This window comes from Tinamus guttatus, unplaced genomic scaffold (assembly GCF_059628265.1).
Source record: "Tinamus guttatus ecotype Peru unplaced genomic scaffold, ASM5962826v1 Tinamus_guttatus_pri_ptg000172l, whole genome shotgun sequence".
Taxonomy (NCBI): Eukaryota; Metazoa; Chordata; class Aves; order Tinamiformes; family Tinamidae; genus Tinamus; species Tinamus guttatus.
In genome coordinates this window covers 2,340,532-2,364,963 of record NW_028288706.1, presented here as the reverse complement: position 1 = coordinate 2,364,963, position 24,432 = coordinate 2,340,532, and the positions used below count along the sequence as shown (strand labels likewise).

At 39.9% G+C, this 24,432-nt stretch overlaps 1 protein-coding gene across 24 annotated transcripts in view; it reads left to right on the top strand.

The window, feature by feature from the left end:
- The window catches only part of RBFOX1 (RNA binding fox-1 homolog 1), a 950,329-nt gene that overhangs the window by 807,581 nt on the left and 118,316 nt on the right, over window positions 1-24,432 (top strand). For 23 of the 24 annotated variants that reach the window (XM_088523038.1, XM_088523037.1, XM_088523031.1 and 20 more), the window contains one exon: window positions 24,071-24,313. In XM_088523038.1, coding sequence (XP_088379164.1) covers window positions 24,071-24,313 — 243 coding nt within the window. Of the gene's footprint in view, window positions 1-12,685; window positions 12,732-24,070; window positions 24,314-24,432 lie in introns of those variants that run through there. The other variant, XM_088523049.1, reaches the window with a different exon arrangement.

Sequence of the window (24,432 nt, the reverse complement as noted above, 5' to 3'; positions counted from 1 at the left end):
TAAAGTCTATGAAGCATTTTAAAACCTCCCTTGCTTATTGTGCTGCATTTTGCAAGCTAGGTGACATCAAAAGAATTGGTTCTGGCTCAGACCAACTAATAAAAATGGATAAGGCTTATTTTATGCTGAATAACAGTAAAAGCATGTGCAGAAGATTACATTTAAGATTCTGGCTTCTACCCAGAGCACAACAAAGTCTATCTTATCCCCATCCATCAATGCAGAATTTGATAGGTTTGGAGACCCCAGACTTCTGTCTCCTTCTAGTGAAGCATGAAGAAGCAGCTTTGACTTGCATGTAAATCACGTGAACAGGACATTGCTCCTGGCTGCTGCTTTACCTCCTGCGTAACTGTGAAAGAGGTGACAAAATCATGCATGCCATTGGAATGGGATATTTCACATGATCAATACTTAGAGCTGATATAAATAGCAAAATACTAGTCCTGCTAGTTCCTGTGTTGCTATTACAAAAGGACGGATAGAAAAAGAAAAATGTGGCTAATTCCTAGGGAGATAATATTTTTCCAGAGTCAAATGAAAATCATATAGTTGTTTCTGTGCCTGCACAGCTCTGATTATTGCTCATTTTTTCTAGTCAAGCCCATTTTTTATTTAAAACTGGTTTTTTTTTTGGTTCAGTAGTCCAGCCTGTACCAGCATTAGCCTCCAGATCTCAGCAGCATCCTGTTTATTGGGATCTCGCGTGCCTGACTGCCTCCCCAAAGATAAAATCCGCTAAGTGAACTTGACAGATTCCAGACTGTCTCCATATGGCAGGGACGGGGCTGCGGCTTCCGAATCTGCCTGGGATTCAAAGCTGCTCTCACCTTATTAAGATGGCAGCACTTACATCCCAGGCAAGTTCCCCTGTTTTTGGTGTTTTGGCTCGAGAGCAGCCGTACCCTTTCTTAGGTGTGCAGATTAAACAGCAGGACGGGAAGTACGACCTTGCTTTTCCAAATAGTGTTTGTACCAGAGCAGAACTGAGAACGAGCCTGTGCTTTAGCTGCTAGAGTGTTTTTTTGCAAATGTGTAAGGCTCAGGCTTGCAGGCGCTAAATGGACCAAAACACCAGAGAATTCGGGGCAGGGGAAGAAAAAAAAAAAGAAGAAAGAGAGTGCGAAGGTATTTGTTGACAGGTCTTTTTTCCCTCTGGCCTTTGTGTACCAATTGGGTGCTTATCCACTAGTTGTGATTTAACTATTAACAACTTAGTATTGTTTTCCTGGGTTTAAAACATGACAAACCTGTATTCTGTCAACATCAACATGTCGATTTTTCCAAATTGAATCTGAGAGGCATATGTGATAATTTGGAGCAGAATTCAGGGAATCTTCTGCTTCACATTTAAACCTTGCATGTGGCAAGCAGCCAAAAATCAGCTTCCAAAAAAGGGGTTTTCATAAAGCAGTTGAAGATTAGTGGAAGAAAATACCACTGGATGGTCAAAGGCACCGCAAATAAAATAAAGCATGTTGCTATTTGTCAACTCAGTCGGCTTTAATTGAAAACTTACTTTTATTAGATTAAAAAAGGAATCACAGCAGTTTGATCTATTGTCTGATTGTGAGGAGTGGGTTCACTGGATTAAGATGGCTAAAATTGTTAGATTTAAATAGATCATCCTTAAATTTATTTACAGCAGTAATGGTATTAACAGCATTAACACCATTAATTTAAAAAGAAATAGTACACAAAATATCTTACATGGTTGATACTTTTTCTATAAAATCTAGCACTGATTAAAATAAGAAGACAGCCTCAAGTTAGAATTGCTGTATTTGGATTGATCCAATTGTAGAAATACTGTAATACTGTATTTCCAATACTATAATTCCAATACTTAATTTTACAAAAACATTGTAAAATTAATTGGAAATTCACCAGTTAAATTTCGTATTGGAGTGATAAGTAACTGAATTGACTAAAGCAAACAGAAAGTGTTATATAACTTCTCCCTACCGATTTTGTCCTTTCTTAAAGAAATAGTGGCTTTTCCACTAGTTACTGGTTTTAGGTTTGGCCGTTCAGTTTTTATAGAAACCCTTGATCATAGAATAGCGATTTCTGTCGACTTGCGTTTCCTCCACGTGCCCCCCATGCTTTGTGTGGCACGGAGCGAGGATGCTCTGCTGGGAGCATGGGCCTTGCTTGGTTTGAAGATGGAAGCTGTAGCAGAGCTCAGCATATTGTCACCTGCTCCTTTATCAGAAGTGGCCTGAATTGGTTCATGAAAACTGTGCATTTCTCCCAGATATGTTACATGGTTTTAGCACTTGAGGATAATCTGCATCTTCCTCAAAGTCGTTCGTATTGTTTTGCATCTTCACTTAATTTGCACTGAGCTGCAGACTGTTTTCTGCAATTAGTTAACTCTCCCATGGGCTTTTTGAAGAAAATGCAACGTTTTCCCCATACGTACTGTCTATATTGTATAGTGTATGCATAAAATTATCAGTAGGTGCAAAACTACTTGAACTGAGAATAGTAAAAGTATGTTGTACTTCACATGGTCTGTGCGCAGGTCTTGTAAGCATACTTGAGACACACCATATAACAAACCGTTTATATGATACTTATATGTTGCTTACATGATGCTTATTATGCAGATAACAAACAAATAGGTTAAAATTCACCTTGGACCCAGCGTAGTTCTCTTTCTCGTAACCTGCTTTCCTGCTGTGTGTGTGTTAGGTGAAGTCAAGTTCCCAGTATTGCTGATGCACAGGGATACAGGGAGATTTGTGTGAGTTCACAAATCACGCTCAGAGGAAAGCCCCTTCATGAGTTACATTGGCAAAATTATTAAAACTGCTTTAACTGAACTGATTAATTATCTTGCCTGTGCTGTGTGTGGGCATCCCTTGCTCCAAAACAAGAGCTGGCGGGAGGAGTGGGTTGCATCGCGCACGCGCCTTCCCACATGAGGTAACGTTGCTGGGAAGGGGCTCTTAAATATGACATGAGATTATTTTAGTCTGTACAAATACCGTGTTTCTTTGGAAAAGCCACCCTTGGGAGAGACTTAGAAGGGTCGCTGTTTGAGCTCTCTTCTAGCTGTGGTCAACACACATTAGTTGCAAAAGTAAAATCCTTTTCCAGGGCAGATCAGTTTTATGTGCTTTAAGTGAAATAAATCCCTGTGTTCATACTGTCCTTTGGAGTTGAGCAGGTCCTTGTTTTCAGTGGTGCACTGACATAAAGGGATACCCCGATCCCAAGTGTTAAAGAAAATACTTGTTGTGGAGACGATGACAGTAGTTTTTCTAAATTGTGTAGTGTGGTTTGAGAAACTTAGAAAAGAAAGATCTGAGAATAGTGATTGCAGAATCTTCCAAGTGTTTGCTTCCTAGAGCAACCTCCAGGTAAGTTGTCCGAGTCCTCTGCATTCATGTCTGATAAAATGTATAGGTAATTTAGAGCAAATTTGCCTGAGTGAGGCCACCTCCCTGCTTTGGGTACCAGTGCACCCATAGGTCAAATAAAGTACTTAGTCTTTGAACAAAATCTGAGGTTACCTGATGCAATTCACGCATGTATTGCTGACCTGCAAAAGAAAGAAGGTCCTCATAAAGTTGTCTCCTTAGTGTCCTCGTAGGCAGTGGATGATAATGTCACCCAGAGATGTGCCAATACTTCTACTGAGCGCTGGTTCCAAGGCGGTAGCAACGGCTCCGTTCCTGGCCAACTGCGTGAGGATTAAAGTGCAGTTTCGTGGGGTGTCTGCAAACAGCTGCTTCTTGAAAACCCAAGCTTTTACGTTTGCTCCTGCAGCGTACTAGCATACTAGTGATTTCAAGCTAGCTTCAGAATGGGAATTTGTTGTCTCTCCTTACATTTTGACTTCAATATTCTCTTTGGTAGAGATCCTAGCAGTTTGCTATATTTAGGATGCTAATGGCAGTCCCTGTACCTCAGAAGAGGTACTATTATTAAATTGACAGAATGTCAGTAGCAGAAATCAGCTATAACTTGCTCCGCATGTCATTAACTGGGAAAATCACAAGCTAGCTCCTAACATTGATCAAAATTCTGTTTCTTATTGATTGCTGTGCTAGACCTAGAACAAAATTCTTGGGTATATTTTGGTACCCAACCGGAATTTTTGTGCTTGGAGCTAGTTTTTACCTCCTGAGTAGTTAGTATATTCATTTCCCCCTTAGAAAAGGGAGTTAACCCAAGTTAGTGAAGCTTGGGGTGAGGTCTTTTTAGATTTAAAAGAGATTTCCCACTTATCTATTTTTGATTGTCATATATTGGTACGTGCTTGTCCAAATCTACCCACATGCCATTATGCAAAGAAGGCACTCCCACATAGGGAATGTTCTGCACAAGAAATCATGAAACGCCTAAGTAAGTAGCTGCCTTTTTCCCTTTTAACAAATGGAGCCCTAAAAGTTTTTCTAAAGACTGTACAATTCTGCCCACCAGCCATGGATAATGCAGGGCATCTTTAAAGTAGATTGTTCTAAAAGCCCATAGGAAGAAATGAAGCAAAAAAAGAGGCATTTATTTTTTGCTGCAGCTTTAGCAAGAGTTGCAGGTTATTTGAAAAAGTCACCTAGACAGCAAGTTAAAATGGAAAATGAACCAGTTGAATTCCCTATGCTGCTGATCCTATTTCTGTTTAAGTCGATAGTAAACTCGCATAGACTTAACTAGCAAACCTCTATACTCCTGACTGCAGAAATGTGGAAGGATAGACTAGGGGAAGGATCATTTGTTTTTAATGCTTTTCCCCAAGTATCAGCTGCAGTCATGTTGATGAAGAGAAGGTATTAGCCAGTGTTGTCTGATATGCTGCTTTGCACAGAAGTAGTAAAATTTGGATGTTGATTATGCCTTAATTTACAGTATAATGCACAGTCTAATTTATTTGCTTTGTCAGATTAGAAAAACAAGCTCTAATATGTTGGCCAAATTCAAAAATGAATAATTTCCTTGCACACCTTCAATACTGTCCACACAATATATTCTTTTACATGAACTTTTCTTACATAAACTTTGGTCTTGTGGCACTGATGAATGTTTCTTGTGCCCTGTTTCACTAGCAGCCTTATTCCAGAGGAAGCTATAGGAACCCCTGTCTACATGTTTGCAATGGGAGAATCCTTGGAAGTGTGTGCGGTGCTAGGTGCGTGTAAGAAGGGGATATATCATGGACTGTTAGCTAAAAGGACACAATAAAAGTTGTACCTTTAAAAAAGAAGCAAAAACAAGCTCAAACAGTGCTATAAACAAGATCTAAGACCCTAGCTCAAAAATGTACTAAATGTTTTATAAATCCTTCATTGCTCCTTTTCCATGTGGATGAAAGCAGTCATATGAAAAGCTGGATTCTTTTCTTTATAGGTACTTCCACTTATGTTTGCTTTTATTAATCAATATTATATTAAAAAAATCACCGAAAGTATTTGCTGTTTAGTTCTTGGTAGCTGAGCGATTGGACTTCATATGTTGAAATAAGTACATGTTGAAAACCATCTGTTTCCTTTGGAATTAAAAGGAGGAGTATGTTCATTACTAGAAAGCGTATAACTGATGCTTTAAAAAATCAAATATAGGCTAAATTTCAGTTAATACATAATCTTTCAACCAGTTCATGTGCTATTAGTATTATGCTTTGGAAACCATTACAATAACAACAGATTTTAAGTTTCATAAACTGTAAGTCTTATTTTGTATAGTATTGGAGGTATTTTTTGCATTAAATCAGAGACATTATGTCTCATGTACCAAACTGAAGACCTCAGCCTAATTAATAGAGTGAGGACATAAGCAATGTATAGGCCTTATTCTGGTCATCTTTATGGATAATAATTTGTCAAGTAGTTGTATTGACTAGAAAGCAAATTAATATTTCCCTTGTAACATGTTTAAAATTAGGAGAGTGGTTACTTTTGTCACTTGAATCCAAGGCTCTTCCTTCTGCTCTTGCTGGTGACGATGCGGCTTCAAGGCTCGGACATCACTGGTACCATCACCTTCCTCCTGGCAAAGCCACAGACGCCTGTGTCAAGTCCCTTGGCAGGCAAGCAGGGGAGAATATAGACTTTTTGTCTATATTACTTTGTTTCAATTGCAAATATTTTTGTGTGTGTTTTAGGGTTTTTTTTTTTCTTCTTTTTAAGTCTGCTCTTGCACTTTCTGTATTAGAATCTAAGGTTTAGAATTTTTGGCTAGTATTTAGTTTTGTTGCCTTCATAAATAATAGTGATGAGCTTATGTATATCCAGGCAAGTGTGGCAGAAGCACTAGAGTATGCTGAGTTAGAAGAAGAGGACGTAAGGCATTTACCTGTCAACCATGAGTCTTTTAAATTTTGACAAGGGTTTTGGTAGACCTGGTTAAGCCTAGCCTTAGTTACAAAAAACAATGGCAAGCCTGTGGTTCACAGGAAGAGGCTGGAGCTTAATGAGGGCTATTTAATGTGTTATCCGAAATCCACAGAAAGGGAAATCTTCATTCTAAAGAAATGGATGGTTTCTGTTAGGGGAGTTCCACAATTTTTAATGAGCATTTTTCTTTTTTCCCATTAGCTTCAACACTTGGATGCCAGAATGCTAGTCTTGAAGATTTCTAGTGGTAATAAAGCACTTGAGGTGATATTTAATTAAAGCAGAGTGGTGGCAGGAAAGACCTGAGCAGGGCTGAAGTGCTAATCCTTTCGTGTTTCTCGATGTCCCTCTGAGACTGTGATTGATGAGTTGATTTCTGTGCACGTCTTCATTGGCTTCACGTGGCCGTACCCCCAGGCAGAGGTGCTGCCGTCTCCACACGCGAGCGAGCGCGGCGGGGAGGCTGCGCTGGAGGGCTCTCTTAGCTCTTCAACAACACTTGAAAAAAAGGAAACAGTTGGAGTAACTGATGCGACTCCCCTTGTAAATGCTAGTGCTTGTAATATTTGGTCTGCTTTTGCCTTGCAAACATGCTTCTGTGCTACCCTGTCCTGCCCGTGCCCTCTTCTGTTCAAATCCCAGGTCCTGCTTTGGAGCGGTCGTGACAGGCGGTGGGACCGCAGGCTGCCTGGGAGGAGAGACGGTGCTGATTGCATGGATTCCTGAAGCCAAAATACGTTGGCCAGGAGTTTCTTAAAGATGGATGCTTTCCTTGGTACTAAAAAGGATTGTATTATCCTGTATTTTGTCTATCCATTGTGTTTTGCTGCATTGTTGTATGGCTCTGAAAGGTTCCCCATGAAGATACTGTGATTGCAACTTGGAACTTGTATTAAGAGCAGGGGTTTTTCTGTCCTGGGATGAGGAGATTCCCTATGGGACTAGGTCTCCATTTCAGCATCTAAGACAAAAAGCCATTTCCCCCAGTGAACTTGTGCTGGATTTGGATAGTCCTGTTAGTACAGAGCATTTGCTTTGGCAGCGGAGGCGGCCAGCGGAGTCCGGGGCTGTGTGAACGGGAGCGTGGCCAGCAGATTGAGGGAAGTGATTATCTCCCTTTCCTTGGCACTTGGTAGAGCTCTCCTCGAATTCTGCCTCCCGCGTGGGGCCCTCCGGTACGAGAAGGAAGTTAAACACCTAGCGTAGGTTTGGCAGCGGCCCCAAGGTGGTCACATGCAGGAGCACGTGCCCACGAGGAGGTTGTCAGGGGGATGGAGCCAGGGGTGTGCTGGGAGGAGAAGCAGCAACAGGCATAAACTGTAACTGGAATATCGATTTCCAGCTCTACATGAGGAAAAAGAATTTTCTCCTGAGAGCCGTTAAGTGTTGGAGCAGGTTGCCCAAAGAAGTTGTGCATCGTTCCCATCCAAAAGAGCATTGTAACTATCTTCTACAATTTTTGTGTTTTTTTCAGAACTTGCACAATGTTAGTGGTTGTTTGCCATGCTAATTAAATCATGCCAGCCCTTTCATAGCCGATCTTTTTTTTTTAATTGCCATTACAGAGTTTGAGAATTATATATTTTTGCTTCATTTTCTTCCCAGAACAAAGGGAGCTTTCTTTGCACCTGGGGGATCTGTTCAAATCAAAGAATAGTAGCAGGTTTAGGATGGCTGCCCAGGAAGACGCTGCAAATACCGAAGAACAGAAGCTTTAAAGTTCTTAATCTCATAAAGGGAGCATAATTACACTTATTAAGCCATAGGTAACATGAAAAGTGTAGTTAAATACTCTGAACTTCCTAAGCCAGATACTTTAATACAGCTGTGGTCTCAAAGTACAGTCTAAAACTAGCTTATTACCATTTGAATTCACTAATCCAAAGTGCGAGTCTTCAGTAAGTGTTGCCTGTACCCCCCAGGTGTCCTATCTCTTGCTTGTGTCCCATCAGGCATAGAACTGGTCCAGCTGCACCTTTCCACTTACCATTTCTGGCAGGTCCCTTCAGGGCCTGCAATGCTCTGGCACCCTTTTGGCTTTGGAGGTCAAAGTACCTAATCCGGGGAAGGGAAGGAAGAGAGAGATATTTTAAAAGAATTTAAAATAAAAAGGGGTCACCTGTGCACACCTATATAACCTAAAGTGTTGCCATCCCTTCTGTTGAGATTTTAGGCAGATTTCCATCTCCCAGGCATCACTCAGCTTGTCTATCAAGTATTTGTTCCTTCGCAGTCTCTCCCCCATATGAATGAGCATGCACTTTCAAGCTAGCAAGGATGTTCCTTTTTCTGAGTTGACGAGCATGGGTTTTCTCCATGTCTCATCTCAGATTTGGAAGTGATTTGGCAGTGCGACCGGTCCTTGCATTGCCTGTTGCTGGAGGGACGTATCTGAAGCGTTGCTCCTTCCCTTGCTTGTTCTTCCAGAATTAAACTAAGTACCAGGAGAGATCATTGCAGGAATGCAGGTGGTGCTTTCAGATGTTACTGCTCTCTAGCTGGAGGTGAGCAATCCCATTGCTGAGATGTAAAATGTATGGCCAAGGTTCCTGTGATTCACTGCAGAGGTGGATTACATATTCTCTATTATTTTTGGTATCCAAAAAAGCTAAAGCAGCAGAAGCATGGAAGACGCTCCCAAAATTCCTCTGAGCTTGCACATGGTGATATTTTGGGTACTGCCATTTCTGTAGCAATCATCTGACTGACTGTGTGTTCGTAAAAACTGTACCCATCCCAGAATTAAATCTAACGTGGTAAGTATATCAGTAACTAGGTCAGACTTACTACACTGTAGTGATACTTCTGCTTCCGTGTCCTTGCGCAGTTCAGTAGCTCTGAGTTACAAAGCGGTAGCAGTTTCTGAAAAGCAAAAGCGCTGATATGTGAAATGAGAAAGAATAACAAGTTTAGTAGAGTATTTGCATGGAACATAATTATTTCAAAAATAGAATGCAGCCTTGTACAGTGAGCCTGCACATTTCCTCATTACCCCCAAGTACCTTCAGTGCTTTCTCATTTACAGCAAAATACAAAAAGTTTGGATTATATTTGAATATGAAATGTTTGGATTATATTGAGCTTCTAATCCTAGTGAACAATTGCTCAGGCGAAAGGACTTCCTTGTTAGAGATGAAGCTGTAGGTTTCTCTGTTTATCTCACGAATTTCTTGAGAGCGTCTCTGAGCTCTTTTGCTTCCCTCATCACTGAGGAGATGCTGCCGTTTCTCCAGAGTGGCAGTTCGGTTTGATCAGGTACAATAGGATTTTCTGGGAAGTAGAAGGCAACTTTCTACATGGAAAAAGAGGTTAGTCCAAGATGATTACCTGTGAATGTTTATATCTCTTCTACCACTGGTTTTCAGAAATTAACTTAAATGAGAGCTAACTGTGTAAACTGCATTGCAAAACTGGTGGAATTACATACTTAGGCAAATATTAATATCTGCACCTAGTTTTGATTATTTTTGTGGCGTGGCAGGTTATTTTTTATGTTCCCAAAAACATATGTGAAATCTAATTTCCTTATGAATTCCTTTTCTCCCAGATTGTTATTTAATAGTACACAGCAGAAAAATGCATTTGCAAAATGGTTTTGTTAGGACCATATTAGTTGTTGCTTTTCAAATCCTGAAATAACCTGTATTTCAACACTCAGTATTTTGGCATACAGGTAGTTTCTACATAAAACTTGACAAAGGTTATTTTCTACAAAAAGGACGGAAATTATTTACAAATCTTTCAGCCACATAAAAGAATATGAAGAGCTGAAAACTACAGTGCCAATATGGACTTGTTTGCATCAGGGAGTTGCACTGCTAAATGGAAAGTGTCCTTTGGCTGCGGTGCTGCAAAAGAATGTTAACTCCTAGGTGTTAAATGTTTGGTTTTATACTATTTGTGTTTTTTCTTTCTGTAATTTTATGTACAATACTCCTCCTTCCAACCCGCCTGGCGGCCGCCCTGTGCCCCTGCTCTGGGTGTCCCTGCTGGAGCAGGGGGTGGGACTGGATGATCTCTAGAGGCCCCTTCCAGGTTCCAACCAGTCTGTGATTCTGTGATTTCACTAAGGCAACAGGAACTACCCTTCAGCTAGGCTATGTGCATCAGTGCAGGGCTTACAGGAGCTTGCTTTTTTTTTTTTTTTTTTTTTTTACTACTATTTTAATTGAACTGGTGCTATGTTTTTGCCCTTTCCACTGCATAAAATGAATGTGAAATACTAGATAGCAAATTCCAGCCCTCAGTAGTGAGCTATGCATTTTAATTTTTGTTTTATATATCTGAGAAATTGAAGCAAGAAGTATTAATTTACTGATGCCCAGAATAATACTGCTATGTGCAATACTCCAAGTTCTTTGCATAGAGGAATAGAGATGTTTGTAATGTGTGCTGCTTATGTTTTATGAATTAATGCAATATTCTCTATGTAATTGGAAATACTTTATACTGTAACTTGTTTGCTTCCAAAATGTGGGAGAGTTCTTGAGCACAAGTTATTTAAGTGATGTTCGATCTGTGTTGCTAACACGAGTTTAGAATAATAACTTGAAAAAATCAGTCTGTAACTCTTCTTATAATGTTCTTATCAAATAATATTTTTCAAATCCATTGGCTCTGCTTAGCTTCAGAACTCCCCCTTGGATCTTGTTCTTAATATGGCACAGCCTGCATATGCTGCACCAGACATTAAACTTGGAGTGTGTTGCCTTTGTTAATTAGTGCCATTAGTCACTGAAGACCTCTTTATTGGAGGATTCAAATCCACTTTTTCCTCTTGTGTCCATTTAAAGTGCTTTGTTTTTTGAGGTTTGTTTTTTCTTGTTCTGTAAAACTGCAGGCAGTGAATAAATAAGTGGAATCTTTTGAGAATTGCACTTGAAGCATTCAGCCTGTTTGCTGCTACTTGCAGTCGGCTGAAGAGCAGTCAAGTTGGCACTTGTACCAGGTGGTTACTGTATTTACCACTTCATGAAAACCAACAAATGGGAAGTACATCCTTGTGTCAAATTTTAAAACGCCTTTTCATCTCCAAATCCTGGGTCAAATAGCTACATTTGCACCTGGCCGGTAGGAGGGACTTCTCTAAGCTGTCCTACTGTGGGAGCCTCCAATTCCTCCTCAGAATTACTCACAATTTTCGTATTTCATATTATATACTTAGGTATGTTCCTGTAGTGTGTATGCCAAGCAAAACAGCGTTTGGTTTCTGCTGTGCTTGGAATTGTTACAATAAATAAAAAAGGGGAGAATCGGATTTTTACAGCTGACTGTAGGAGGAAGTAGATAAAATGATAAAGAAACAGTCTGAGGGAGGCACTTTTGATTTGAAAGGAAAGGAGAACTAAAAGAAAATTGGAGTGAAAGGCTTGGCAGAACAAACTTAATATGTTTGTAGAGGTAGAATTCCGCGTCTTAGGCCATATTTTGGAGTCTAAATTCTCTTCATACAGCTGTCCTGTGTTTTGTGGTAGATTGAGGCTGCCAGAATACATGCTAGATAGATACATAGATCACTGAACAGTTTCAATAAGGAGAATAAAATTCATGTCTCTACTTTTTTGCTGTTATTGCTTGTATTTTATGGCAGCCAAAAGCTGAGGCACAGTGTTGGGGAAACCTGACTTGAATATAGGAGTCAGGATATTCTTAACTTGGCCTTATCGGGAGGGATTTGTCTCATTCAGCATGACATGGCCGGAGAGGAAGCAAGGAGCGAGCTTTCCAGGGGATAATTCATACCATCCTAACATAGGTACCTAAGATGGATGCTGCTTGCACTCCATGGATTATAAAGAAAGTCTAGATGATTAAAGTGACCAAATCTTAAAGAGCTAAAGCTAAATAAGATGAATTTCACTCTTTGGGGAGGGTGGAGAGGGGGTGATAAGGAAGTAAGAGTCTTCCTTTTTCTTTAAAATTGGGATAAGATGATGTATATTGTCTGAAGCATTTCATAGAAATCTCCATTGCAATTGCCAAAACTGTAAGCACTTTTTTAGCCCTCTCCACAATACATTTAATTAATTTCTGATGGATTTAATCATGATTTTTTTGTTGCTGTTGTTTTAAATGAGCCATTAAATGTGTGTGGAGAAAGCACATTTTAATAAACCCCTACTATAACCTTCTGTGTGGTGATGCTCAAGCACCCTGTCATTTCTGAAATGCAGCCCACAGCCCCTCACATACCCGATTCTAAGTATGACAAAAATTAGTAGGCATTAGCGAGCTCAGAAATTATTGTTCTTTTTTTGCATGTGCTCTTAACTAGGAGAAAGCAGATGATGTTGCTTTACTTCTCCCCCCCGCCCCAAAGTTAGCATCCCTCTCATTATACGCGTTTCTGCTTCGAGGAAAATGTCTTGCAGAAGCAGACTTCAGAGGAACGTAAGTAATTGGCAGTGCAGATTATACTCGAGCTGAGTTCAGGCACACTAGGTGTGCATTAAAAAGACAATGGCATAGATTAGTTCGGGGGTATATTGCATATCAAAATTGTTCTATACAGATATCAGAATATTAAATAAAAGGAAAAGGCTTCATAAAGCCTCCTATAATCCCTCCTGGCATGGGTATATGAGTAGATGTTCAGGTTTTTTCCTTTAAGTATGCTGATATGATTAAATTTAACTTGACACAAGTGATGTACTATACCATGTGATTGTAATATTTAAAAGAAAAACCACTTTTCTGACTGAATACCTACGAGCTATAAATTTCTGTGTAGCGATATCTAATCTGAATTTCTTTTGCTGCTGGAAGCTGCCTGAATACTAACACATTTGCTGTATTCTCCATCTCACTGGGTGCACACTCAGCAAATACAAACTGTTTCAATATTTTCAGATAGCTTATTTCATCTTAAATAACTGTTCTAGTGTAAAAGATAGCCAGTTCATTTCATGTGGATTAAAAGCAATTTTAAAGCTATAACTCTTCTTTCCCAAAATAGTCTATGCAGATGCTTATTTTTGCTAATTCTAGGGCTTGGATGCTGTTGCTTTTATAAATGCTGGTGCACTATATAAACACAAATGCTTTTGAATGCTGTTGCTGTAAATTAGCCATATGCTTCTGGTAAATATGCTGAAGTTTTTATCAATACTGTCTCAGTTTTGGAAATATATTTCTTTCCGTTACCTCTCCTTCCCCTCCATAGAGCCACAGAAACAAAGAGTAAACTGAAAAGATCATCATTTGTGAGCAGTCCTACGATCAGTATTATTTTAAAATTAAGCACTGTTGAAGGCAATGCTTGCCAGTGTCAGGCACTTTCAGCATGCTGCAAGGGCCAGCTTTACAGCAAGATTTCCTGCTGTGATTATATGTTGTATATGTTCAGCTTTGTCAAGAGGGGCTAGCCAAAGAAAGAAAGCTCTAGAGAAGATGTGCAGGAAGAAGAAATGTACTTCTGCAGGCTTCAGAGCAATTTTAGTCACTGTTCCGCACAGATGGGGAAACTAAAATACAGTGATAGATCAACCATTCCTGCCACGGGAAGAGAATGGTTCTAGAGATTTAACAATATAGGACTTACCAATCAGTATGGTCAGGGAAAGTGTTTCCAATCGCACAGAAGCCATTAAGGATTTTCTGGTTTCTTTGTAACTGCAGATTCATTGTGGCACTCTATTAATAGATTGGTCTTTATTTTCAGCTTGTTGTGATGTGTGTTAGAAATAGAAATTTTGTGTTGCATAGACAACTTTGCCATTTTCATCTCATTGGTGAGATTTACTTTAATATTGTAGTTTAATTTGCCAACAGCAAGCATTATTGAAATAAATAGTTACTTCTTAATTCTGCAACAGCATTTTAACATCATCATTAACCGAGGTACACAAATGATGGCAGTAGTAAACAAGCATAGCAAAGTGTAGCAGGGCAGAAAGCCAATCCCCCTGTTCCTTGTGTCCAATGATATTTTGATAGGCATTTTAATCTTTGCAGTAAATAACATCAGACATGATGTTCCATAATTTCATTTCAGTGCCAAAATATGAATGTTGCCTCAACTGATATTAGCAAGATGGCACTGTGTGGTAGTTGGTCTTCACAGCTCAGATCATCTGTGCTCCCCATAAATGGCAGGGAGATATTAAACAAGAAGGGGAAATGGACATTGTCTGAAAGCACTGCTAAATCCTACATGCTTAATATTTTTACTCTTTCTAAGTAATTTAAAGATGGGAAGCAGTAAAATGGTGAGTTTCTTAGGCTTTAAAACTATATCAAACTCCATGGAAATAACTGCTGCTTAGTTTTCATCAAAAGTTTATAAAATTGTAGATCACGATTCTCACTTCTTGGAACTTGTGATTATGATATATGCATAAAATGAATTCATAAGTATTCTTTCATATTTGCTAAAAATATTGGGGTCATGTTTAAACCAAAATCTGCTTGGCTTAAAAGTTCCAGGTACAGTGAAGGATAGGTGTGGTCCATACCTACATGACAATGCTGGTGTGTATGGACAATGGAGAACAGATGGTCTTTCCTTAAGGAAGGAAAAAAAGAAAGGGAGATCATTGAATTTCAGTTGCAGTTTAAAAGGCTGGTTGTCAATGGACAGTCTGTTTCCCAGGGCAAATAACCAGGCACTTCCTGCTTAATATAGATTGCATATCTGTATTTTAATATAGAATCTGCCTCTACGTATACAAAGTAAATTTGACAGTGGTTCAATGAATGTTCAGTAAAGATTATTCCCAAATTATTATTCCATAATTCATTAATTACCCTAAGAATTTCCATTCTGTTTCCTTGCAACTGCTTTGCAGCCCTCTCAGTCATGCTAATATAATTATTTCATAGAACTGAAGAGCCATAGAAATATGGAAGGGGCGGCCAGAGGTCACCCAGTCCAAACTCAAGTTCTGAGCGTTGCTAATAGCTGTTGCTAAACAACATGAGCCACGAGGCTCCTTCAGCTTCTCCTTTCAGGGCGTATGCTCTGGACTGCTAACTATTCTGGTAGCCTCATGAGTTTCTCTGCATTACTTTGGAACCGAAGGGTGCCAGAAATGACAATATTCTCTGTGCCATGCCAGATAGCTTAAGCTCTAGCAATTTACCTTGGCCATGTTTCTTCTAATGTAGGCTAGCCTATTTTTGGCTTTTCTGATAAGAACACACCTTCAATTCATAGTCAACACAGTGTCCTCACGTCCTTTTCAGGAGATCTGCTGTTCAGCCAGTGGTTTCTAGGCTTGACCGCTGCTACCTGCTCATTGGGGTTACTGAGTCCCTGGTGCAGAACTCAGCACTCCTCCCTGCTGGCCTTGATAAGGCTTCTGGTTGCCCAGGCCTCAGGGTCATGAAGCTCCCTCTGGACGGAGGCTCCATGGCTCAATGTTAGCTGCAGTGTTGCTGAGGATGTGCTCTGTGTTCTTGCTGAAGAGCATGCGCCCCGTACGGACCCCTGGGGTATTCCACTTATTACCCATCACATGCAAGATATTCAGCCATTGATCTTACAGCCTGAAAGTCCAACTAGTTTTCAACCCACCTAGCACCTTCTCTTTCCAAAGAAGCTGTTTGAAGAGTTCAGTTCAGAGATGTCATGCAAGCTTGCCCTGAAATAACTGCTGCTTCCTTTCAGTCCTCATCCGTGCCTCTCTGTCACTTGAGCCTTGTCTCACCACACATGTGAGTACCTAAGGCAAGCTGTGATTTGATGTAGCAACGTCAGTAGTGCTTTGGTGAAGCACCCAGTGTCTACCTGGCTGCTCAGGGAAACTCCCCCTGCTTATTTCTAGTCCTGGGTTCTTGGTTCTCATTGCAGTAGTTTTGTTGCCTGTCTGTGAAACACATCACATCCTCTGCCTGCTGATTTTTAACTAAAAGCGATTTCTTCATACATGAATAAGAACTAATTAGGTACACGTGACGTGGATATGGTTTTTCTAGAACAAATGCCCTAACAAGATGTATATGGGTGCATGATGTAGGGCACTGCCTTCACTTCGAGTTGTGGTAGCTAACAAAATTGGCAAAGGCACTGATATATGTTGGGGTACGCCCATTAGAAAACCAACTTCAAAAAGGTCAGTCCTATTATAATCTAGGTGAGGCAGCATCTGCAAAACAACTTTGTGTAACTATTAACCCTAGTTAGATTAAATTGACTGATTTAGATGCTTTAAAAAATGCAGCTCTACTCAGTCCCCTGAGAAATTTACTACTTTTATGAGTAAGTTTAAATCGAGATGTTGAATTCTACCTAGAGCAAAATCCTAATTGAGTTGTTTCAGCCATGTTACAAGAATTTCTCAGTTTTCCAGAAATTCCAGGAAGACACACCCACTTGCTTAGTTTCCCCTTTTCAGATTATAATCTTTTTGAATATTCAATCATTGATTTGTTGGTAGTATTTGGAGAAGTTTGTTTTGTCCAAGAAACCCTTATGCTTATATATAGGTTACAAAGTGATGATAGTCTTGTGGGCATGTAAAAGGGCTACATAGCATGGTGCAGTTATGCCAGGACCAGAACCGGTCTTGCTGCATAAACATAGTCTTCACCTGGGTGAAAATATTTGTTTTTTCAGAAGGTCTAATACACCCTCACAAAACAGATCTAGTAACACATCTGTGCTGTGTCCATCATTTGAGCTATGAGTCGGATTTTTGTCTGTAGTTCTAAAAGATGGCCCAAGATTTCCTAATTTTGGGTTACCCCTGGGACATTAGGCTCTGCCTTTCTTGGGCACTCTCTCTTGTAGTAGCTTTGAGCTCTGTGTTGGCTAAATGATAGAAACAGGTTGATGTTTTCACCATTTTTTATAAGGGGCCTGTAATTTACCACTTGGTCGGTGTTGCCTTCAGTACTACAAATTTAGGACACAGGATTAAAGTATAAAGTGTTCTTTATAAAGTATAGCTTCTCAGGTCAGAAACTTTTATGTCAATATGGTTTACTGTATTTCTGCTGCTTTACTCTCTTCCTCATCTCCCATTGCTTGTTTCTGCCTCCGTGCTTCAGTGCATGGACCTCTCACTTAGGGTGTCACAATTCCTTCTGAACTGATTTGGGAACTGACCCTATGTTCAGGCAGTTAAACAAATAAATAAATAAGGTTTGTGCAACTAATTTCCTAGGAGAAGAATGATAAGAAAATGGACTACCTGACTGCAATTCTGCTTCTCATCGTGGAAAAGACACTTAGATAAGGAAGCTTTGATTACTGCCTACTGAGAACTCCAGGTTCCCCCACTGCATGTCTTCTCCTGCCTTTTTTTTTTTTTTTCTTCAGGTTTCTGAAAATGGGGAGAAAAAGTGAGGCGGGGGGAGCTGGTGAGGGAAGCTACGGAATTTTTTTCAGACAGTATTGATTGATTGGACTGAAAGTTGAGCTGTAATTTAAAGGACCTGCATAAAATATCGAAGGGTCAGAGAGGGAGAAAGTGGAGGACAGGCAGGACATTTAAGTAAAAGATAGATAGATTTAGGAAGTAGTGGGGAAGAAAGTGAAAACCAATGGATGCAACAGAATCATGTCTGTTTGGGCTGTTGAAAATGGCAAAAGCAAGACCGGTGAGGTAGGTAAAGAAAAGCTGGTGTACATAAATCATCCCGTCACAAGGGCAGTAGAATGTTTCAGCAGCATCATTTGGAAAGACGAAGGGTGCCAGAGGGAATTCTTTCTTCATATTTATCTGTGCATCCCTAATCCCATGTGGTCTTGAATACAGGCAGGGATCCAGACTCGGATTTAGTCTTTTGACAAGTTGTTTGCCTTTGTAAAATGTAAGTAACAGTGTTTAACCGTCGCTCTTCAGAGGGTGTTGTGATACTTAATTGGTTAAGGTCTGTTCTGTACGTTGACACAAAACAGACACTTTATTTTCAGATGAATAGCAAGAAAGTAGACTTTTACTGGAACACAATATGTTATGCATGAAGAAGATCGTAAGAAAATGTTCTCTGTAATGGGATTAAAGAGATGCTCCTGTTGATGCTTTTGAGATAGTGAAGAAATCTCTTTTGCTTGCTATTACTGCCTTTTCTCCTACACTCTCTGCAGAAAATATATTTTCCATTATCATTCTTACTTTTGAGAATCCTTTTGGAAGGATATTTGTTTAATTGAAATCTGAATCTGCCTCCGTCTCTGTACTGAAACTTCCACACACCAAAAAAAAAGAGGAAAAAAAAAAAAAGAAATGGAGAGAGAGGTGGCTGGAGAATTCATTTTGTATGATTGCAGAAGCAAATGATGTGAGTCAAGTGGCCCGGTCAGATAATTAAGCTACAACAGAGAAAGCTTGCAGAATCAGTCAGTTGTGATTATTGGTCCAGTGTGGTTGGATGCCTGATTCCTTCTGAAAAATATGAAGTGGCTGCTTTTATTATCATTAATTGCAGAGTGCCAGCAACAAATATGTAAGAATCACATTGCTGCTTTAAAGAAATCCATTGTATTTCAGTTGGAATATGAATGTGAGGATGCACTGATGGCAGTTTATCAGCCGTCCTATTCACCCTTTGGAATTAGACATTTGTAAGGAAGAATTCCCCTGGTACAAGTTTCCCTTGCCTTGTTTCTGAACTCTTGCACTTCTAGGCGATCCGTGACACGGTGCCGATAAAGGTGTATTCCTTGGGGCTGTCTGCATCTTTGCAGCATTTTTCTTTATTATGTAATTTAATTAGGAGCTAAATCATTTTTAAACCACCTCCGGAGCATCTAGGCAGGTTGTTCTGACAGTGAAGTATTAACCTGCTTAAAGTGCCTCCCAGAACCAACCTTTGGAAGTGTCTGTGAAATACTTCCCCTGGTAAGCAAGTGGGTTATCATGAAATGAAAGAAAAAAGGAAGCAGTATTTCGGTTGCAGGAAAGGGTAAAGCACATTTAATCCAAAACAGGCTACTGCAGTGTGCATGGTTTACTTATGGAGTTCAGCGGCTTTAAAATAGAAGTCATTTTGCTATTAAATTTACCACATGTAGGAAGAATTAATCACATAGAAACACACACGTTACGCTGGGCTCCGCAGAAGTCAAAGCCCTCGAAGTTCAGGGGCTTTTATAACTTCGAATGCGGAGTCTTAATTTTAAAAGGGAAATGCTGAAATGTTCAGCTTGCAGCAGCTCGCGTAGTAGCATTCCTAATGTGTCCTAAACAGCTATTAATGTCGTCAAGCTGTGTTTTTCCTTCTTGTGTGTGCAATCATCTGCTCAGTGGTGCGCTCCGGAGCCGGTAGCAGGAGACAGAGGAGTGGCCTGCTGTGATTGATGGGCCGAGGCCCGGGAGCTGAAGGAGTCCCATCTGGATTAGGTTTTGGGAGCCGGCAGATGCTGGGAGGGAGGTCAGTAAGCCTCGCATGAGCTCGCCCTCCTTCAACACCCCTCTCATCCCCTCTCAGACACACCGTACAGCGCTCGTGCACCCTCCACCACAGTTGGTGCTTGCTTTGGGCAGATGCTGTATGGCCTGGGACTAGAGCAGCTGCTAAGTGTATGGAGGATAAAGGGAGCAGGATGGTACAGCAGGTATTTTCACTTTTATTTTCACTTGAAACGCTGATTTTTAGCCAAACCAGGGCATTTCTTACACCCAGCTGCACCACTGCATGCAAGCCTCTTCTAATCCATGTTTTGTTGCTTAAGCCATTCTCAGCTGCAGCAGTGATTACGTGTCTCTGCTGCGCTTGATGTATCTAACTGAACCGGTCTTATAACCAGCAGGTTTACAGAGTAATGCTGCATTTTTCTTCTTTGTTTCCATGCCCTGAGGATATGATGCAGTTTGGCTCATTTAACTATAGTACTAGGGAGGCTTTCTCTAAATGTGAAATATCTCTTGCCAAAGAAACAAAACACACCAAACAGAAATAGAGTAAAACAAACAATAAACTGTTACTTAGACTTTAAAATGCAGGCAGCCAGAAAGGTTTTCACTGAATAAATACAGTTTTATGCTGCAAATGTGTTTTGAAAATGGAACACTGCATAAGTAATATTTTCTATGCTTTCGTGTACAAACATAACAAGCTTACTTTATTGCATTTTGACACTTTTCATGCATTTTTTAATTATGAAATCCTTTCAGAACAGAAGATGCTGAAAAGGCATGTTGAGATCTGAGATACTGGGAGCATTTTTAAATCCCAAGCTTTTCTTGAAATGGAGTAATATATACAGAATAGGAGCAGTTTCACTCACCTACATCGTCAGAAGGCTCTCTAGTTTTCTTCTGTGCAGTTCAACATTTAAGGAGAAAGCAATAAAGTTGATTTTATACACTGCCACGTAAAGCATATTTTTCAGTTGAAATGTGGTTTTCATTAAATCTCAGGCCAAAACATTTAGCAGAGCCTGACTGTCTGCCATCCTTTGTTCTTCTTTTGGTTGCCAACAAGTACTTTATTAAAAACTATGCACAAAAGTGAGCATTAAGGGGGTCATTTAAACTTAAAGTAAAGCTACTTGGATCAGAGTCTGGAATGACAACATCTGGGGAGTCTCGCATGCCTGCGTTGTACCAACCGTGTCTGTGCACTGTCAGCCACCCTTGGGGATTACTCCAGTACCTGAGTTTGAAGGCTGATTTAGGATCGATGTTGCCTCTTGCTTTTAAGGCAGTTTCATATTGTTGACTTTTAATGTCTTAGATCTGTGATTTCCTTTCCTTTCCTTTTATTTTATTTTAATTTTAACTTGCTTTGTTTGAAAGGGCACAATAATGTGTCACTTTAGAAGCCCATACCTAAGGAATTTCTGGTTTGTTAAAATCCATTCAATTGTAGGTAAGTTTTGTGTAGCCTGGAATTTTCGTCAACCACAAGTGTGTGCAAATATTTATTAGCTTATATGGTATTGTTCTGAATCTGAGTTTGCATTTTTAAATGCATCTTAGTAGTAAAGAACCTGTGTACACATAGGTGCTTTTATGCTATAGTGTAATACCATGTCTATTGGGCTCACATGGAATAAAACATTCGCCTTTTAAACCTGAAGAGAAGACTGCAATAGTCTGCTGTGTTTAAGAGACAGATAGCTCAGGTTTATTTTTACTGTCATTTTCAACTTCACTAACAGCAGAGTATGCAAGTGTAACACCTTTAGTGTTTTTCTTTCTTTGTTTCTTTTTTAACAGGCAGTTTAATAAATGCATAACCTTGCATACCACTTTCCTACTCTAAGTATTATTATTTTTTTAATATAGCAAAGTGCAAACCTTCGAGTATGTAAAAGCTATATATAAAGAAAGAAAAGCTGCTGCTTCACTGTTTATTTCTTTAAAACTGGGCCCCTTTAATAGAGACCCGGCCCTCGCTTAGTGCATAGGGGCAGGCAGGCAGAGGAGCCCAGGCAGTGCGGAGGGGCCGAAGCTTCCCGTGCCCTCTGCTTTTTCCCGATAATCCTAAAAAAGTGAGGCGTTTTCAAGTTGCTGGTAAGAAATGATATAACAGCTCAATGTTCTTAATTAAATATTAGCTGTAATTAGTACTAAGTGTGACTGCTTTGAATATTAATTAGGGTCTCCTGGAACTGCTGTCAATGTTAATGAGAAACAGTGGGAGTCTCGGCAACATCTGTTTTGCGACTCGAGGTAGTATAAAAGCCATTAGCTGAAATGCACCTGGACATTAGTGCATGGTCCCTTCTTGCCATTATTGTTCTTCTTTAACCTCCATGGACCCTAGTGCCATGGGTAGATATGACATGAAGGACTTGGTTATGGACCAGAAGGAACTAGCTGCTGGGTTTCAAAGCCAGCCCAGTCAACGTGAGTCTATAGGACTGCAAGTTGCTCTCCTTCAGCCTTCCTTATTGAAGGCTGTCTTAAAACATGGCAAAAAATGAAGGCCTCTGCCTCCCAAAAAGTTTTTAAGGTTCTCCTTTAAAATCTAATAGATCTCTCCAGTGCAAACCATTCATTGTTGCTTGCTATTTCATGTCAGAGTTTAGTTTGGTTTTTAACATTGCGAAAATATTAAGTGCGAAAAAAAAAAAAAAAAAAAAAAAAAGAAATGAACCTTACTGGACCTTACAATTTTAGCTCAAGAAGATGTAATTTCAATTTAGTAAGGGTAAACCTACAAGAATTTTAACCTCTATTGAAATTTAAATAGTGGCAAGTTTCAGTGCAACAATACCCTTAGAGATAATACAGATACATACAAATGGAGCTTCCTGCATTAATCCTGTGCAGTAAATCATGGTAGGGAAATGACACTGTTTTCATTTTAAACATGGTTGAATGAAACACTGTAAAAGTACTTGCTCAGGGCCATACACTAAAATACAAGCAAGTATGGGATTAAAATTAGAGAGAGTTGGTTTCCCCCTATAATGCTTAATTTTCTAGGGCACAGTGCCTTCTCAATGGAAAATGTAACTTTCCCTTCTAATCCTGCCATGTACTCAAGGCTTTTTCCTGTGCAGTGGTTTTGAAATTTTTGAAAGCTCCTGAATTTAGACGCAATTCAGATCAGATCACTGATGTCTGAATTAGTTGAAAGTGGCTGGAAAAGCCCTCAAGTGCAAAATGCAGAAGAGTGGCTTTTATTCTCCCAGTCTAATCTGAATTTATGAAATCATGAAATCAAGAACTTGTGAGGACCAAGAAACAAAATGTCCCCACTTTTTCCTTTGCAAGTACTTGTACATGCTGTGATGGGAGAATGACAACATTTTAATTTTTTTTTTTAATATTTTAAAATATTTTAAAAACTTATTTCATTTTTTACTGATTTATTTATTTTGGCATTACTTTATATTTGTAAGAATAGCTTTACCTTGCAAGCCAGTTAGTCTGTCTCAGTGTAGGATTCTTTATAGCTATCTGGAGTCTCCTATATGGTGGCCTCTAATACAGTGCTGGGCTTTGAACATCTTTTAAATACATGCTAAAAGTTTTGCCTACGTTTTCCCTCCATTATCATTATTTGGTATGAGTAGAGTGTTTAATCAGATACATGTAATTGATAAATTAATGCATTTGACTGCCTACTGTCGTATCAAACATAAAAGAGATCAAACTTGAGAGAGAATGGGGGGCATTTGCTTTTTAATTGTACAGATTTACAGCATTGTCTTTGTCTTCCAGTGTTGGAAGTTTTAAAATGTATTTATTTTGACTTTTTACAGTGTAGAATTTTTTTTTAAGTTAGCTTAAGGGTTTAAACTGTTGTATTTGTAGATTCAAACATTTAGTATTGTGGCTACAAACTAGAGTCTCGTTGTTTTGCATTTGTGCAATGCAGTCACTAAACACTGTCTACTGCAGAGTTGATCTGAATATCTGACAGAGCATCACTTTGTGTAAATATTTTCAAGCATGTGAACAGTATATGCCCAAGTTCTGTTGTGTGTGGGTTGCATGTGTTAATTCTGAAAATAGCAAATCATAACTGACCATAGACTGTGTCCTGTAATACCTGGAATGACAGTTGTTCTCAGTAACTTTGAGTCCTCTTCTCTGTTGGAATTGAGGCATTAGTGCAGGGAGATCTACTGGCCTTTTACAGTGAAAAAATAGTCTACACTTATCCAAGGAAGAGGATATTGTAATACAGTTGAATTGTAATACGAATGAATAGGGTTAGCAAAACAGGGATTTAATTCAGATAAGAAGTTTTCTCCTCTAGAAGCAAACTTTGTGCCCTTTCCAGGCCAGCAATCTTGTAGGCTACGACCGCGGCTTTCTAAATGACTTTATCTCACTCGGCGTTTCTTCTTCCTTTTCCCTTCTCCGCTCCCTGGCTCCTCGCAGGGTAATCAGGAAGCTCCGGCCCCTCCTGACACCATGGCGCAGCCTTACGCCTCGGCGCAGTTCGCTCCCCCCCAGAACGGCATCCCCGCAGAGTACCCGGCCTCGCACCCGCACCCCGCGCCCGACTACCCCGGCCAGAGCACTGTTCCCGAGCACACGCTAAACATGTACCCGCCTGCCCAGACGCACTCGGAGCAGAGCGCCGCCGACACAAATGCACAGACTGTCTCCGGCACAGCCACAGTAAGTCCACGTTTCAGCTGGGTTTAAAGCTGTGCCTCGAGTGTTGCATATGTATTTCTCAAAAGCATTTATTCTTGTGTTGCACTTAGTAGTTTTACACTTGATTTGTGTTAGGATTA